At 46.8% G+C, this 18,910-nt stretch overlaps 1 protein-coding gene across 1 annotated transcript in view; it reads right to left on the bottom strand.

Annotated features, from left to right (window-relative positions):
* Window positions 1–259: 259 nt before the first annotated feature.
* LOC125411396 (sodium/glucose cotransporter 1-like) overlaps window positions 260–18,910 on the bottom strand; it is a 52,345-nt gene continuing 33,694 nt past the window's right edge. The window contains exons 11-15 of the mRNA XM_048451458.3: window positions 18,511–18,661; window positions 11,252–11,420; window positions 6,863–7,078; window positions 4,265–4,367; window positions 260–1,392 (exon numbers count right to left, since the gene is read on the bottom strand). Of these exons, the coding sequence (XP_048307415.2) occupies window positions 1,070–1,392; window positions 4,265–4,367; window positions 6,863–7,078; window positions 11,252–11,420; window positions 18,511–18,661 (962 nt within the window). The 3' untranslated portion in view covers window positions 260–1,069. The remainder of the gene's footprint in view (window positions 1,393–4,264; window positions 4,368–6,862; window positions 7,079–11,251; window positions 11,421–18,510; window positions 18,662–18,910) is intronic.

Genomic DNA, 18,910 nt, shown 5'->3' with positions numbered 1-18,910 from the left:
AGCATTCTACAAAAGTAAAACTTCTGCCTTGTGGAAATACTTCAGATTGTGTGGTCATTTTATTGGACCCCGATACCCATTTCTAACAGGGCACAACATATCGGGGGACACAGCTAGCACTCAGAACTGGCAGCTGAAGAATTAAGGAAGGAGTGAGGGATGAGGTATGTAAGTATATCTTGAGAGTGTTGTTTTCGCTGTTTTGAGTGTGAGTGGGGCTCCCCCAGGTCACTTCAAGACACCTGCAAGTTTTGCTAGAGACACAGATCCTTTATTATGGTCCAAGAGGAAAGGGAGGTTTAGGAAATTCCTGTAGCGACATAGCCCAGGAGTGTTTGGCTGTGCTGGCTAAAAATAATCTCACCCATAGGCCCCTCTTCTACTGTCTGGCTTGGGGCATGACTAGAAAGAGCTCCTAGGGAAGGGTGTGCCCTCACTCTGGCCTTTGGAATCAGTGACGTGGAAGCTGACTGATGGTAAATGGTATGAGACCAGGTCTCTCAGAGCAGCCCTTGACCCGCTGAAGAAACAGCTGTTGCTCCCTGGCCCGAGTGATCATCAGTACTGACCCAAAACCCCTGCGGGCAAAAGCCCGCGGCAAGGGTGGGGCTGGACTTGCGCCACTGCTGCCAGTTCAGCGGGGTTGTGTCTTTAGGATAAGTAGAGAGCAAAGCAATACGGAGTGGGGACAAGAAACAGGTGCCGACATTTTGACATAAGCAAAGTGTGTGTGTGTGTGTGTGTGTGTGTGTGTGTGTGTGTGTGTTAAAATTCAAAACCATCAGAGATAAAAAGCAAACATTAAATTTAAAGGAAATCCAGTGCTTATGCAATGCAGTCGTTTGGAGAAGAACGACTCGCCTCCGAGAGGGGCAGATGCTTTCAGTGGCATAGTTTGTTTGCCTCGGTCTCTTGTCCATGCATGCCCCGCAGCTGTTAACGCTTGGTGACTACACCAAGAGCTTGTTTTCACTGGCGTGGGCCTTGGCCCCATACTATCGGGTCTCTAAAGGAGACACGTTATCCCTTCGTGATATGCTGTCCGGGAAAGGCAGCAACTCCGAAGTCATCAAGCAAAGTAGACGTGAACAAAAATCAGAAGCACAAACAACAGGACCCCGCTGGCATCCACAGCTCTCCTCCAGAAGGCGCTCTCTGGTCTGTCACTCCAGTCTCTCATCTCCTGGTGTTCCTCGCTCTTTCTAGATGCCATTCTCCTGGCCAGAGTCTCTAAGCTGACTGACGTGTCACTGGACCCCATCTGCTCGCAGGTTGCCTTTCTCTTCTCCTCGGTGGTATTCTCAGGGCCTATCTTGGTGCTTCCCTGTGCGTCCAGACCACAGTACAAGTCCCAGACCTTCCAGAGGCAGGTATTGGTCTCCCCAAACATGCCTGGAAGAAAGGGAGAAGGTCAAGGGGCCAAGCAGGACTTGATGGGGAGGCCCACCTTAGCAGAATTAAGTTCTTTGGACTTCTTATATGAAAGCCCATTGTCATCTATCCAGGTACAGTTCTCAGAGACAGCTAAAATAGAGGGTGAAAGGGGGCTTAGGAGGTCTTGAGGAGGCGGAAAGCTCAGAGTTGGGCCCAGATGGTCTTGATTAGGGTGCAGAGTAAGTGTTACAGAAATGTAACTCACTATGTTACATATGTCAGTATGCTGTTACAATGTCATTCTCCATTACTGCCGGTCTAGGGCAGGTGGTAGCTGCTCCTCTGGGTACACCCTCCTGTGATGTCATTATGTTTTGGAGGACATAGGAAACCCTGTGAGTCCTGGAGCAGACATCGTTCTCTTCAATGACAGCTGGGGCGTGGCTTCTCCAGAAAGCTCTAGTCCTCTGCTTGGCCGGCAGAGCATCTGCAGCTACCTGGGCCCTGGAGGAGCATCCTATGGTGGTCCAGAAAGGGAGCCTAGTAACTTCAGAAGGCTGCCATTCCTTTCTCTAGGACTCCCAACTGGAAGTGCGCATTACCCCAACATCTGTCTGCACTGATGGTGCAGGCTGGCCCCTCAGAGCCTGTGTGGCCAGGATCAGTACCACGTTAAGCTCTATCCCACTATTCTGAACCCAGGCACTGCCTAGAATGTGACCTTCCAGTTACGCCTGGGGACAGGACAGCTCCATTTCAGTCAGAGCTGGATCCCAGCTGTTGTGCTGTGACATCCGATGTCTCATCATTGAACAGCCTCTGAGTTGCCCATGTCTCCTGCCTCCTGTCTCTGCAGATGGGGCTGGAGAAGCTCAGGGACAGTGGAACAGTCAGTCAGAGATAGAGCGGTCTCCATTACAAGGTGAAAGACACCTGCAGACAGGGAGGACCAGTCAGTGACATGGTTGTCTCATACTGTGGCCTTGAGTCACCAGCCGTGCTGTGGCTTCTGCTCTTAAAGGCCCACAGTATTACCCCATCACACAGTGCCCAGGAGCACACGGGCTGCAGGGAGAAGCACTAGAGACATGTGGGAAAGTAAACAGCGATTCAACCACAGCCCAAGGCACCTAACAGTGAGGCTGTATGGTGAGCACCAACTGTCCCGGGCTGAGAACGAGAGCACACATTTTGAGGCAGTGTGCATCCTGGCTCTCTCACTGACTGTTTTCCTGACTGCTAAGCACCCTGTTTCACCAACTCTAAAATGGGAATTATTCCAGCTTACTGTCTGTTGCTATGGTAAAATACTGACCAAAGAAACTTGGGGGAGGAAAGGGTTTACTTCCCCTTATAGGTTACAGTCCGTTATTGAGGGAAGTCAGGGCAGCGGTTCAAGGCAGGAGCATCAATCAGGAACCATAGAGGGATGCTGCTTACTTGTTTGCTCCCAGCCTCATATTCAGCCACGGTACCCAACCCAGGACCACCGGCCCAGGGGTGATGCTGCCCAACAGTGACCTTGGTCTTCCCATGTCAATCAATAATCCAAAAACTGCCCCCAGAGACATGCACACAGGCCAGTCTGAGCTAGAAAATTCCTGAGTTGAGGTTCTCTCTCTCCAGGTGGCTCTGGGTTGTAGCAAGTTGATAGTTAGAGATGACTGTTGATAAGTACACCTGATAAGTGTATTTTGATGGGCTCTGGCACCCAGGCCAGTTCCAGCCCCTTAGGAAAAGAAAAGCCACCAGCAGTAGGAATGGGGGAGGATCTTGAAACACAGGGCGTTGTGCCCAGCACAACTGCCTGCCATCCCACAGAAGTCCGCAGGCCAGCCCTACCAGGGTACGCGTCTTGCAGTGAAGGACACACTAGGCCTCTCAGGCCTCTGAACCTCCCCAGCAGGAATGAGCAGGGGACCGGGAGCTCCACCTCCTCCCAGCCTGACCTACTCTCTACTTTCTTTACTTCCACAACCTCATAGCCTGGAGCTACTCTCTGCCCCAGACTCAAGCCTAACCTCATCACATCTTCATCCCTATCTGTGGAGGCGGCTTTGAGAAGCTCAAATCATCAGACTCGCTCCTGGGTCCTGTGGACCTGTAGGCCCTTTTTCTGATGCTATTTGATGAAAATCTCACTCTCAGGCCTTAACTTCCCCTGTAGTCTCTCTCTCTCTCTCTCTCTCTCTCTCTCTCTCTCTCTCTCTCTCTCCATCCAGGAGGGGAAAGTGCTCTCTCCCTCCCTCCCTCCCTCCTTGCCCTTCTCAGGAGCCTCTGGTTTGGAATCCTGTACTATTGCCCTCTTTTTCACACTCTGCTTCCCCTTGAGCCCCGCGTGCCCGTGTGCTCTGTCTGTGGAGCAGAACCCAAGGGCTGGTTCCCGAGACTTCACCTTCACTCACCTCCCTTTGCTGTGAAATGTTTCCAGAAGGCCAGGCATTCTTGAGTTCCTTCCCCCTTGCCTGGGCCTCCTCATCACCTGGCTTTCCCCTTACTTTGGCCTAATTCCTTTCTTCTTTTCCCTCCCCTCTAGAATCTACCTGGCTTCACAAACTCCTTGAGTGAATAAGCCCAGGAAGCATTTTAGGGGGGAAGAAAGCGAGTGCTTCTGTCTGAAAGAATGTTTCTAAGGCTAAGAATGTTGGGCTAGGGAGTGCTTGGGGCAAATAATCCAGCTTCAGGACCCACCTAGGACAGCTTCCCACAGCTGTGGGTGATCTTGGTGGGTTAGGGGGTGCTGGGGGAGCTGACCCGGCTTCAGGATCCACTCAGGACAGCTCCCCACAGCTGTGGGTGGTCTTGGTGGGTTAGGGGGTGCTGGGGGAGTTGATCCAGCTTCAGGATCCACTCAGGACAGCTTCCCACAGCTGTGGATGGTCTTCCCTACCTTGCTGGAATGTGGAACTGGGAAACATCTTCCATCTCATCTCTTTTTCTAAAGACACCCTCCTCTGTCGGCTGTTGCGTAAACTCCAGCAGAGACCACGGAGCTGAATGTGGAGAGAGCAGGACGGGAGGGTGTCACCATGGGACCTTGGCCTGCAGTTGTGTATCACCAAAATCTACAGGCAGGAGCCATATCCCAGGAGGCTGAAGAGGGAGATGCTGGTTAGACATTAACAGAAGGTGGATGTTAGGTCAGAGGGGACATGACGGGAGTAGGGAAAGCTGGGTTTACGCTTTGGTTCAGGTCGTATGTGATTGCATGATCTTAGTTAGCGCTGTAGCACAACCTGTCAGTGTTCTTCAGCCTAATCCAAAGTTGGAGACAATGAGTTCAGGGCTCTCCCTGTTGGGAGGAGGGCCAGGAACATGCATTTCTCACACCTGGAGGATAAAAAAAGCAACCCACCACTTTTTTGTTTCGAGACAGGGTTTCTCTGTGTAGCTTTAGCTGTCCTGGAACTTGCTCTGTAGACCAGACTGGCCTTGAACTTACAGAGATCCACCTGCCTTTGCCTCCCAAGTGTTGGGATTAAAGATATGCACGTGCCACCACCATCCGACATTGATTAATTTTTATTTGATGTCTGTATGTCTGTTTGTTTTATGTGCATTGATGTTTTGCCAGCATGTATGTACGTGTGAGGGTGTCAGATCCCCTGGAACTGGAGTTATAGACAGTTGCCATGTAGGTGGTGGGGGTTGAACCTAGGTCCTCTGGAAGAGGAGACAAGTGCTTTTTTTTAAGATTTATTTATTTATTATGTATACAACATTCCTTCCATGTATGCTTGCATGCCAGAAGAGGGCATCAGATCTCATTATAGATGGTTATGAGCCACCATGTGGTTGCTGAATTGAATTCAGGACCTCTGGAAGAGCAGTCAGTGCTCTTAACCTCTGAGCCATCTCTCCAGCCCTGAGACAAGTGCTATTAACCACTGAGCCATCTCTCTAACCTCTACCCACCGCCTCTGGTCCACCTCTTCCAGCAGTGTGGAAGAGTGCTGACATCGCGCTGAACAGGGCGTCATGAAAGATCGGAGCTGCTGTCATCTCAGAAGCCCTCCTTTGGATACTCTCCCTTAGAGGGCAGAGGGCAGTAACACAAGCTAGGATAGCTGGATTCCTCTGCCTGGCTCAAGTTCAATATAATATCTTCACACGCCCAAGGAGCACTCCCTTTCCTTTCCTAACCATTTCTTCGAAGAATATTTTTGGTGAGCTGGAGGTCATTGTTAAGACCACCTGGTTAGCATGCACAAAGCCCACGTAAAATTTGGCACAGTGACCTGATAACACTCTATGTGCACATTTTACCTCCCCAGCAACACTGCAACCTCTAGTGAATGAGGCTCTGGGTGTGGGGAGGGGCTCATGCTCAATCCTGTGCCGTATCTCTGGGCTCCTGAGCTTGTCTGAGTTGAAGGCAGAGTGCCATCTCTCCAGGTTATGTGATCAGAGGTCCTTCATCACCGACCCTCTCAGGTCCCCCCACTCCCACTACAGAGTTCAACAGACTTCACCAAGCCTGTGGGGCAGACAGGAGAGACACTCAGAACATACTAAGCTGACAGACTGAGGAAGGGACATGAGTTGGGAAAAGAGGACAGAAAAGAAGGAACAAGATGAAGGAGGAAGAGCTTGGGGATAGCAAATGGCCACCTGAGGCACCTTGTTGGTTCACTGATGATGCAGGGATGCGAGCATCCTGGCCTTCCCACACGGGTTGTCCCTCTCCCGAGTGGGCTGCATGTGGAAGAAGAGAGAATGTCTATAATGGAGTAGTGGGAGAGACTGGGGATACCTGAGGCTTCCAGGCTTTCAGAGAGGCTCAGCTTGGGTTTTTTGTTTTGTTTTGGGGTTTGTTTTGTTTTATTTTTAAATAGATTTTTGCTAAGTAACCTGCCTTGGAATTTGCTACCCACCAGCTGACCTAACTTGTAATACCTCCACCTCCAACATCTCTAACTCGACTTTTGATAATAGCGTTCACCCTTCTGTCCAGACTAAGTAAAGCTGCAAGCAAGGCATCCCCATTCCAATCTGTGCTGCTCCCTCCTGATTGCCTGGGACCCCCACTCTGGCCAACACCAATTCCTTGTTGTGCTCGGGTGTCAAACAACGTAGATGACAAAGTGGAGCCCATTCCGGCTTTGGAACCTAATAAGGACACTCAATAGTTTCATTACCTTAGGCAAGTTATTTAACTTCTCTGATCCCAAGCTTTCTAACAAATAGATAAAACAGATGGCTGACACTTGCCTGCTGGGGGAGTAGGAAATGGTTTGTAAGCCTAACTCTCAAACTAAGAGGTTGTATAACTGATGAATCGTTGCTTATTATGTTGGTGGTGCTGGGGACGTCAAGCAAGCACTCGACCCGGTTTTAAGGCAGGATCCTTTTTGTGGTATTTTGCCTATTTCTGATCTATTCCACCCACCGTCCTCCCGTTTCCATGAATCCAGGCATTCCTCCCTCATTTGTGATTTACCATTCATCCCCAGAACTCTTCCCAGAGCATCCTAACAGCGACACTTACGTGCACATCCGAAATTGGTTTGGTGGCTAAGGAGATGGCCAGTGTGATAAGGAGAGTAACCAGGAAGAGGAAGAAGCCGAAATAGAGGTAATGGAGGCCACAGATGAGAGTGGGGCACACGCGGCCTCCCTCACAGGTCGAGGGTCCGTAGAAAAACTCAGCCAGCAGTCGAAAGGCTCCGATGGCCGTTCCCAAAACCAGCCCCCAGAAGGCACCCTGCAAAGAATCCAGACAAGAGTTACAGGGGCAGAAGGAGATAAGACAAAGTGGCGCCTTCCTCCTCTTGCTGACGAGCTGCATTCTAGGGTTACATTGTTGAAAAGAGGGCACTGATACCGTACAGCAGAGGGTCTTAGCAAGGGCAGGGATGCCTGGCACTGTCTCTTAGTCAAACAGGGAGCTTAGGAAACTTTGGAAATACTTTTAACTGAGACCACAAGTAGACATCTCAAACTGTGTCCAAAAAAAAAAAAAAAAAAAAAAAGCTTCAATTTCCCTGTTTCCCTAAGTGACAGCCCAGCTCCAAGATGCTTGAGTCTCGCTCGAGTCAAACCCCGGAGCCGCCTCGAGCTCTTCCCTTTCCATGTTGTTTTGCCATTATCCCACAGCCAATCCTGTTGGCCTCTGCTTCCAAAATCTGTCCAGAATCCAGTCCCTTACCATGACCCTCACCCCCATCTTCCTTTATTTGGGGCACGGGGGGGGGGGGGCACTTGTTCCTAACTGTCTACGGGCTCTGCAGGTTCTTCTACTAGAGAACGCCAAGCCTCTACCGGGACCCTCCAGTGACATCTCAGCCCCTGCCATCAGGATCAAGCCTCACCCCTGTATCATGGCTGACCTTACCTAGCACCACTACCCTCCACTTGGTCACTCAGCTCCTGCCATCAGGATCAAGCCTCACCCCTGCATCATGGCTGACCTCACCTAGCACCCAACTTGGTCACTAGGCTCCTTCCTTCTCAGCCTGCTTCTGTATCTGCAAGCTGCGTACTTTGCTTCTGACTTGAGTTCTGGTACTTGCCCTTTCTCTCTCTGCTGAGAATTCTCCCCACACATTGCTATTTCTGGCCTTGATTTCCTGCTGAGCTGTGTCCTTGTCTGTCTCACACTCACTGTCCACCTTACAACGTCCTTGACTTTTTTATATTCTTTTAAAAATATTTCAGATTATTTACTTATGTATTTTATGCATATATACATGCATGCCAGAAGGGGGTGTCAGATCCCATTTTAGATGGCTTTGAGCCACCATGTGATTGCTGGGAATTAAATTCAGGACCTCCGGAAAAGCAGCCAGAGCTTTTAACTGCTAAGCCACCTCTCCAACCCTCATTTTGTAAATATTTATTTTTATTACATTTAATTATGTGTATGTGCCTGTCTTACTCATAGTTACTGTTGCTATGATGAAACACCATGACCAAAAGCAAGTTGAGGAAAGGGTTTGTTTGGCTTACACTTCTACATTGTAATCCATCATTGAAGAAAGTCAGGACAGGAACTCAAGCAGGGCAGGAACCTGGAGGCAGGAACTGATACAGAGACCATGGAGGGGAGCTGCTACTGGCTAGCTTCCCCTGGCTTGCTCAGCCTGCTTTCTTAGAGAACCCAGGACCACCAGCCTTGGGATGGCACCACTCACAATGGGCTGGGCCTTCTCCCATCTATCACTAATTTAAAAAATGCCCTACAAGCTTGTGTATATCCTGATCTTAGGGAGGCATTTTCTTAATTGAGGCTCCCTCTCCCTGATGACTGCTCCTGTCAAGTTGACATAAAATTAGCAAGTGTGCAGTGTAAAGTAAAGCCTTAATGTCTGGCTTTAAGGGAAGTATATAGTATGGCCTTTGCAACTGGCTTTGAGAGAAATGTTTCAGCAAAGCCCTTGCTATGTTTGGGTTGATCAGTAGAGGTTGGGAGATTGTTTTGAGACTGTTTAGACCTTGAAGAGATGTTGTTTTTCTGGAGTCTGCACTTGGCTCTTGTGAGAACTGGAGTTTGCAGCTGGACTGACCTTGATCCAAAGACACTCCTGGCAAACAAGGAATTCTTACTTTTGCTTAGGGCCGTAATCAAAATGAACTGAGATTTGTGTGGGTTGTCCATTCTCAAGGGCAGCAAGAATGAGATGACTTTGTTAGTTGGAACCTTTCCCTACCCCATTAATCTTGTATATGTTTGAATAAAGTAACTGGAGTGAGCTAGCTGGGTGTCAGTCTTTTCTAAGAAGGTTGAACCCCTCTGCTCCTTCAGAAAGTGACCGTTGAGCATCTTGGTGAGCTTCTCTCTCTTCCGTTGACACCTACGACGGACATGGAACCATACAAATGCTCTTAACCAGTGAAGCTATCTCTCTCACCTCGCCCCACCCTACCCTACCTCACATTCTTTTAAATATTCTGTGTTTCTACCACAAAGATTTATCTGCTCATCTGGTGTCCTCTCCCCCCAACCCCCGTCAGACTGTCTACTTTATAAATGGACTAGATATGAGCTGGAGAGTTGTATCTAGAGACTCTCTCAAGCTGGGGTGGTGTAAGACAGGATCTGAGTGTAGGGAAGCATCATAGAGAAAAGACTCAGCCTCGGGCCAGGCAGCCCACAGCAGTCACTTCCTGAAGGAGACTGCAGAAAGCAGGTGCCTACACCATCCAAAGCTGGGTAGGAGAGGGGGGCCGGAAAAGTGCTTGAGGTTAACAGAGGTATTGGAAAGTATATACGATACACTCGTATCCTTGAGCCAGGGACAGCAGGAGAGCTCCAGGGATGTCCCCATATCCCCAGACCCTTGTCATCAGAAAGAGGCCGACTTCCATAACTGCTTCCCCTTCCAAGGAGAGCAAAGGGAAGCAACTCTGGGGATCAAGTTACTCCTCTGACACTGTTGCTACTAAGTTAAGTCTTTGTGACCTGGGTAGACTGACTGGGGTGGGGTGGGGGGTGGGCCTAAGGGACCCGACTCCTAGGAGGAGCCTTGGAGAAAGCCTCAGCCAGATGGAGCTGCCAGAATACATTCCAGGCAAAGCAAGCAGTCCATGAAGGAAGGGTCAGGGGGCAGAAGATATTTCATCAGTCGCCAGTTTGGAGCAGCCTGGACCTGTGGGCTGTGCACGGGAAGGACGGGGTCACAAATGGACTTGGGTGTGTGCGTGGGAACTTGTACAAGGCTGTGCTGCTCACTTCTGTCCAGGGTCACAAGAAAGGTTAAGACATGATTCAAAACATTTTAAAGACAATAAAAGACATGAGAACTTGGGCTAATTAGGCCTTCAAAGTGTCAGGACCAAAGGAAATTCCAGTTCCCCAAGCCCCAAAAGGCAGTCTAAATATCCAGAAATGATTTCTGGCAGTTAGATAAAAGACAGCATTCCTCAGTGTTAAGTCTCAAACCCAGGACAATGGCTGAGGTGCCTATTTAACAGATCAAATCAGACCGGACTGCCAGGCTCTCCCAGCATCCCTCAGTTCCTACCAGTTACAGGGTATGACTAGCGTACCCCGCCCCCTACCCTGAACTCTCCAGCTCAGGGGGCTGGGCTGCCCTTCCCTGTAAAATCCAGCCCTTTGGTTACCCCCTCTTCTTTAGTTTTGCCCCCTCCACTCTTCCTTCCCTTCTCCCCCCCCCCCCCACGTAGCCCAGCTCGATCTGGTCATGCCCACTCTGGACCCTCCCAGCTGCCTCATTCCTTTCATGCTCTCCTTTTATACAATGAACTTCCTCCTCCACCACACCCGGGAGCAGCCATGGCCTTCCCTTTCTATTTCTCTTTTTCATTCACTCAGGAGCTTGTGAAGCCAATTCCCCTCTCCCAAAAGGGAGGACATATGGCGACCTGAGGTGCCTATCAGCATATGGAAGCTCATGCTGACCTCCAGACTCCCTCAGTCTCACAAGGATCTGTCACACATCTCAGAGTGTGTTAGCATCTTAGCCCTTCTCACCTCCTCCCCCACCCTAAACTCCCTCCAGCTCCTGTGGGCTTCCTTCCCCTAGCTACTCATTCTCTTTATAACCCTGCTATTCTTGCAACTCTCTCTCTCTCTCTCTCTCTCTCTCTCTCTCTCTCTCTCTCTGTCTGTCTGTCTCTGTTTCTCTCTGTGTATGTCTCTCTCTCTCTCTCTCTCTCTCTCTCTCGCTCTCTCTCTCTCTCTCTCTCTCTCGCTCTCTCTCTCATAGGCCTGCGACGTTCAATCTACTTCTTTCTCTCTCTGTTCTGGACTGTTCTAGATACCTCTGCTCTCATAGCTATAAAAAACCTTCCCTTTAACCAAATGACGTCCTCATGTGAACTCTTGATACCTAAGAGACCTCCCTAAGGCAGCTCTTATCTTAGAAGACGGCCCCTCGACCCCTCGCCCCTCACACCGGTCCACGTGAGTACCCACCTGCTCGTTGACTCTGTTGCAAAATACAGCCAGCAGAAAGACGGCAGCCACAGCTGGTGTCAGGCAGCTCTTGAGAACCTGCATGTACTCAAACAGTGCCTCACTGGATACCATTTCTATAGTGGGGATCCAGACAATGGTGACAGCAAGCAAGATGATAACAAAAAACCTGTGAATTAAACCAACACCCAGTGATGAGTTGAAGATATTTTTTTATCCAGCAAAAATACCTGCAAATCCTAACCAGTAGCTTTTCCTTAGTTGCTTATGTATATAATTATTACTACTGTTGTTGCAATTATGGTCTATTTTAAGGAAAGTTGTAGTGTGAATTCTAATTGGTCTTAATAATAAAAACCCAGAGTCAGATGTAGGGATAAATGTTGGAAGATCAGAGAAACAGAGTAGCCAATCACTACCTCTTACCTCTACCAAATCCTCAGACCAAATGGGTGATCCTGTCTCTAGGAATCTTCAGAGTGCACTGAGCTCTGGTCTCACCTTATATTCTGCTCTCTGCCCAGCCATAACCCTTCCTCTCTCCACCTTCCTAGTACTGGGATTAAAGGCATGGGACTCCCAAATATTTGGATTAAAGGTGTGAACCATCACTACCCGGTTCTGTTTCTCTTTTTTTACACTGGATCAATCTCAAGTAACCCAGGGTGTCCTTGACTTCACAAAGATTCTTCTGTCTCTGCCTTCTGAGTGCTGGGATCAAAGGTGTGTGCCACCACAGCCTGCCCTCTATGGCTAACTAGTAGCTTAGCTCCACACTCTGAACTTTGGACAAGCTTTATTTGTTAGCTCACAAACAAAATACAACCCCAAAAGTTTCATGGCCGGCTAAGAATCTCTATTCTTCAGTGTTTGGAAGAAAGGTACTACAAATGTCTAGTAGATCTATTTGATAAATGATGTCATTTAAATCAGATGTCTCTCAGTTTATTATTTGTTGGATTGAACTGTCTGTGGGCAGACTGGACTATTGAGGTCACCCACACCATTAAGTTGGGACTAACCTGCTTCTTTATATCTAGGGGTGTTTGTTTATGAAGCTGAGCTCACCAGGATTCATCTCTTGATCATTATGAAATGACCCTCTTCATCCTCTTGGATTAATGTCAGTGTCAAATCTATTTTGTTTGAATAATACCTGCTTAATTCCTAGTTCCAATTGCTTGCAATGCCTTTCTCGAGTCTTTCACATAACATAGTATGTATTTTGGTGGTACAATACATTTTTTGGGCAATAAAGAGATGGGTCTTGTTGAGATTTTTTTTAAAGATTTATTTATTTATTATGTATACAATATTCTGTCTGTGTTTATGCTTGCAGGCCAGAAGGGGCACCAGATCTCCTTACAGATGGCTGTGAGCCACCATGTGGTTACTGGGAATTGAACTCAGGACCTCTGGAAGAGTAGTCAGTGCTCTTATCCTCTGAGCCATCTCTCCAGCCCCCTTGTAGAGATTTTTTAACTCAATCTGCAGAGGGCACTAGATCCGTGTATTCACAGGTATGCGCTAGAAAAACCAAAAATATTAAACACTCAGGGTTGTCTCTTCAAAGGAAGAGGTCTATAGCCACATCTGGAATCCCCAGACTCTTATTTATCTCAGTCATCCTCCCTAGACCCTTATCTTGAGCACTGTTTCTCAGTCAATAGAATGCATCTCTACGGGAGATATCACATATATTTTACAAATAAGAACAGAGGTGGTCAATAACCTGGTGACCTTTGCAATGTCTGTATAACCAAGACTACACCAGATCCTCCCCCAAGACCCTTAAGATGTCATAGGTAGTCAATCTATAAAACACATTGTACTGACTAGTTTTGTTTGTCAACTTGACGAAAACTAGAGTCACCAGAGGGGAAGGAGCCTCAGTGGAGGAAATGCCTCCATGAGATCCAACTGTAAGGCATTTTCTGAATTAATGATCAATGGGGAAGGGCACAGCCCATGGTGGGTGATGCCATCCCTGGGATGGTGGTTCTATATATTTAGTGTTTTAACTGCAGTATAACGTGGGGAGGACTGACTTCCATATTTCATTCAGTTATTTGTGTTTTCCTGAAATTCATTTAAGAATTTGTGTCTTCTTTGAGTTCTTTGAACATAATTATAATCATTCTTCTGAATTCTTAGTTTGGAATTTCATCTGATCCGTGCTCACCAGAGGCCTAGTGACTCTTTAGAGGAATCGAATTACCTTGCTTTTTCATGTTTCTTATGTTTTTATGTTCATCCTTGTGCATTTGGAGCTGAGCCACAAAGTTCAGTCACAGGTGTTCTTTTCATAGAAGTGTTTACAGTGTTCATGAGGGTGTTTATGAGGGACTAGATCACCACACAGTTGAGGTGTCTCTTTCCTCTTGAAAACCACCACTGGGGCACCAGACTAAATTCTCAGTATTCCGCTGAGAGTAGAATCCTGCTTGCTGGTTCCAGTCTCACATCTCTTAGCATTCCTTCCTAAGCTCTCAGAAATGCCTGTCACCCCAGATGCCAGTCAGGTCATAGACTGGTCGGTCACAACTGAGCAGGTGTGCTCCTTGGAACCTGAGTCTCCGTTCCCCTCCATACTCTGGTCTGGATCTGCTCTTCACCTCTCTGAAGAGAATACTTCAAGGTTCCTATCCTGGTGTGGGAGAATTGTCTGTATTCTGTCAATCATATTTTAATAAAACGCTGATTGGCCAGGCAGGCAGTATAGGCGGGAAAGCCAGACAGGAAGTAGGGGTGGAGCAAAGAGACTGAGAGTATTTGGGAAGCAGAAGCTTTCTCAGCCACTCCTGCGCAGACCACTGAAGAGGCAGCATGTAACTTGCCCAGCTGAAAAAGGTACCAAGCCATATGGCTAAAATAGATCAGAATAATGGGTTAAGATAAGTTATAAGAGCTAATAAGTAGCCTGACCTAATGGACCAATCAGCTAGATAACTTATAGAGTTCTCTGTGTGATTAATTTTCCTTGGGGTATGCCGGTTGTGGGGTACCGGGTGGGATGGAAACCCCAACAAGTCGGCCCCCTCTTACTACATATGGCGCCCAACGTGGATAACTGAATCCACAGAAAGCTTGAGAAAGCTTGGGAAAGAATAAAGCATGTTTTCTTGGTAGCAGCAATTTCTCGGGTCTACTCTGTTTGATAGAGGCAAGCAAATGCTCTCATCTAAGAGAGGCTCCCTGACTCAGCTTTAGCTGCAAAACTTTGTAGCTCTTTTAAGAGGTCCTGCCATGAAATACTTGAACGGTGTTGATGAAAAGCTGAACGCATGCTTTTCGGTTTTCAGCCATAGCAGGAAAAAAGCTGCGCTGTTTTAAAATGCTGGTTTTCTGGGCTGTCCTGCCAGGGCAATCTCTGACTCTTTCAGGCAGGCAGTCCAACTGAGTGTGGTCTGTGAGCAGAATGCTGCAGCTTGCTTGCTAGCAAGGACCTTGAAACGCCATAGAGTTGCGGCAGTGAACACAGCTCTGGCTGGTATCTCTGCCATGAGCCTGGAAAGCTAAGGAATGGCCTAGATTCAGCCATCAAAGCCACGGTTTTAGACTCATGTGGTCAGAAAAGGAGAGATATACAGTAAAGAGAGATTCAAAGATGAAGAAAACCTCTAAATGGTTTACAGTGTGTTAAAAATATATACAGGCTAAAGGGTGTGGTGGTACACACCTTTAATCCCAATGCCTGGGAGGCAGAGACAGATCTCTGTGAGTTCAAGGTGTGGTATCACACACCTTTAATCCCAGTGCTGAGGAGGCTGAGACAGTGGGATCTCTGAGTTCAAGGACAGCCTGGTCTACAGAGTTATTCCAGGACAAAGATATACAGAGAACCAGTCTCAAAAAGTAAAAGTAAAAATAAAAGAAATAGAGGTTAAAATAAAGATGGAAAATACACAGAGAATCTTGATACTGTATGTTAGTATGCTCTCTTTGAATTGTTTAAATGCTGAGGAAGGAGCAATAGCTGCTAAAAAGTATTTGCTTATAAATGCTACAGAATTAATCCAAGATAGGCATTTTGAAAATATCTTGGCTTCAAAACTGAAGTCAAAAGGTATGTTACTTTGGAGAAGAGATTTTGCTTTTGTTTCCACAGAAAATGAGAGGCTGTGGATTTATTCAGAGTTAAGAAAAATCATCTTTGACCAAGGGAGGCCACCTGAAAAATCTCTGACAGGAATAGATGGCCCAGATGTCTGAGTTCTACATCCAGAACAGGTTCAAAATGCTGCCTGAGATGATCAAGACTCACAGGATACTCCAGTCAGGACTTGATTATAACCCTAAATTTTCTTTAGGTCCCCATAAGATCATCAGCGCCCCTAACCAGCAGGAAGTAGCCTGAAATACTATGCCCACATTCCCAACAAATGGACTATGGGTATTTTCCTTTGTTTAAAAAAAAAGAGGGAAATGGTGTGGAAGAATTGTCTGTATTTCTGTCAATCACATTTTAATAAAACGCTGATTGGCCAGGCAGGCAGTATAGGCGGGAAAGCCAGACAGGAAGTAGGGGTGGAGCAAAGAGACTGAGAGTATTTGGGAAGCAGAAGCTTCCTCAGCCACTCCTGCACAGACCACTGAAGAGGCAGCATGTAACTTGCCCAGCTGAAAAAGGTACCAAGCCATATGGCTAAAATAGATCAGAATAATGGGTTAAGATAAGTTATAAGAGGTAATAAGTAGCCTGACCTAATGGACCAATCAGCTTTATAACTTAAAGAGATCTCTGTGTGATTGATTTTCTTTGGGCTTTCCGGCTGTGGGGTACTGGGCGGAACAGAAACACCAACAAGCCGGCCCTCATGTTACACTATCCAACATGTCTTCCCCCACAGTCTAAAGGAATCCGGCAGGCCAAGTTGCAACATTTAATGTTGTGAAACTTGCTCTCAGTTTCCTGAGGGTCTGGCTCATGAAAGGCTACTAATTCACCAACCCAATAGGGGTCTTTTTAAAATATCATTGCACTGTTGCTCCAGGTAAGTGATGGGAGGTTTTAAATTACCAAGCCATCTTGTCTTATATTGAAAAGGAAATCACCTCAAGGAACATGCAATTGACTTAAATAAATAAATATAATCATAAAATCTTAACCATTTAACTCAAGTGCTTAGTCTCTGTACAATTCATAAAATACCTTTTATAAATCTGGTCTTCTACGTGTCACCCCACTAATTTTTTAAGTTAACCACCTGTTGTCTTCTTCCCATCTTTTTTGGTTTAATTTGAACTTCTCAAATATTGTATTGGTCTCTATTTTTCTTCTATTAACTTGCTAAACCTTCTTTTGTTTTTTGGGTTTTCTGGTTTTGTTTTTCGAGACAGGGTTTCTCTTTGTAGCTTTTGGAGCCTGTCCTGGAACTCGCTCTGCAGATCAGGCTGGCCTCGAACTTAGAGATTCACCAGCCTCTGCCTCCCAAGTGCACCATCACTACCCAGCTTCTTTTTCTTTTTTTCTCTTTCTTTCTTTCTTTCTTTCTTTCTTTCTTTCTTTCTTTCTTTCTTTCTTTCTCTCGTCTATACATTCTTGAACTATTCTCTTATTGCTTAGTTTAGGACTAAATGCATTATTGATATACTCTGGCCCAAATTTTACTAATATCTCTAGCTAGAATCTTAGAACACTTGAGCTTTGCATAGCCTCCTCTCATTTTCTCATATCTTATCTAGCAACATAAAACTGAAATCTTGGGCTGAACATACCACACGAATGTGAAGACTGGGGTCTAGATTCCAGAACCCACATAAAAAACTACATGGGCTTAGCAACACACCTGTAATCTCAGTGTGGAGGAGGAGGATGTGGGAAATTCCTGGATCAAACTGACTAGCCAGACTAGCCAAAGGGGTGAGCTCTGCATTCCCTGTTAGTTCATGCTTCAGTATGCACGGTAAGAGAGACCGAGGACTCTAACCTCACACACATGTGAGCAAACACGTACACACACTATTCACACACACGTGCAAATACACCTGATTTTTGACAAAACCAAAAATACATGATGTAGGAAAGGCAACATCTCCAATAAATGGTTCTCGTCAAACTAGATGCTAGATGCAGAAGATACAAAGAGATCCATATTTATCACCCTGCCCAAAGCTCAACTCCAAAAGCATCAAGGACCTAAATGTGAGACCAGACACCTGAATCTGATAGAACTGAAGGTGAGAAACGAACTTTAACTCACCAAGACCCTCAGCTGAACAATGCAGCACTCAGTCTTGAATGGGATATCTTCATCAAGCCCCTCCCCCAGGGCTCAGGGATGTATGTGGAAGAGCAGGCAGAGAGAGTGTAAGAGCCAGAGAAGATGGCCTCCAAGGAAACAGTGTCCTCCAGACACAACAGCACGGATGAACATACAAGTTCACAGAGACTGTAGCAATACACACAGGATCTACACGGCTCAAACCAGATGGGGTTCCAGCACGGAGAGGCCGAGGTAGACACTGGTTTCAATCCAGATGGGGTTCCAGTTTCTGAGAAGCTGTCTGCATCTGACATCTGCTTACGAAGGAACACCGGTTTTCTCCAATGGAGTCTCACTGGGTCTATTCACTATATTTAGAGTCAGTCCAGGCCCAGCAGCAGACGATCAACACAAAAGGAACTCAGCTGTGCTTTTTAGACTTCTGGTCTCATTTTGCTTTGCTTGGGCATTTTTTTTTTTGGTCTTATTTTTCTTTAGCCTGTATATGTATGTTTCCTTTATGTGTCTCTTTGATTTGTCAATTTGTTTTTTGTATGTTTGGGTTTCTTGTTTTTTTGGGTTTTTTTTTTTGGTTTTGGTTTGATTGGGTTGGGTTTCTTTGCATGTTTTTTGAAGAGAGAAAGAAAGGGTGGTAAGGAGACGAGGAGGATCTGGGAGGAGTTGGAGGAGGAGAGTGTGATCAGAATATATTCAATGAAAAACTTTTTTCAATAAAAAAAAGAAAAGTGAAAGTTGCCTTGAATAAGTTTCATGAGGATTAAGTGAGATCATGGGTCAGCTTATATAAATATCCCTTGACGGAATATTTAGGAGAGGTAATTAGACTTTGCTCATTTTTATTACCATTATGAGCATTATTTTCCCTTTTTACACGTGAAAACAGTACTCTTTGTGATAATCAAATTACATTATCATCGCAAAGCCGCATAAAAATAACCCCCCATCAAAAAGGGATAATTTTATGTCAAGCATTACAGCCTATTTTTCAGGCGGTCTTTGGCATCACTGACTAATGGGATGGGCACACTGCACCTTCCGGCTATCATGAGCTCCTTCTCGGTGGCCAGGGGCCGGATCCAGGTGTAAATGTTGAGGGTGAAGAGGGCGCTGGAGCTGTTGAAGACGGAGGTCAGGGAGGACATGATGGAGGCACACACTGTGGACAGCACAAAGCCCTGTAGGCCTAGAAGACAGAAAGAAACAATTTCAGGACGGCCAGCTCTCCGACCAGGCCAGAGAAGGCCTTGACCTCCTAAGGGAACGTTTTCAAACACCTATAAAGCACGCAGCTTTTACCCGGTGTGAGATTCCATCTACAACATCGTGCGACATCTATCCTTGGCTTGTGATGGGACTGTCATTTCCTGCTGAGTGCTTAGAGAACAGCGGGAGCCACTCTCTCTCAGAGTGGTGGTCTGAGTCAGCCTGTATC

Source organism: Myodes glareolus, chromosome 18, assembly GCF_982192425.1.
Source record: "Myodes glareolus chromosome 18, mMyoGla1.1, whole genome shotgun sequence".
Classification (NCBI taxonomy): Eukaryota; Metazoa; Chordata; class Mammalia; order Rodentia; family Cricetidae; genus Myodes; species Myodes glareolus.
This window is presented reverse-complemented; position numbering and strand designations above follow the sequence as displayed.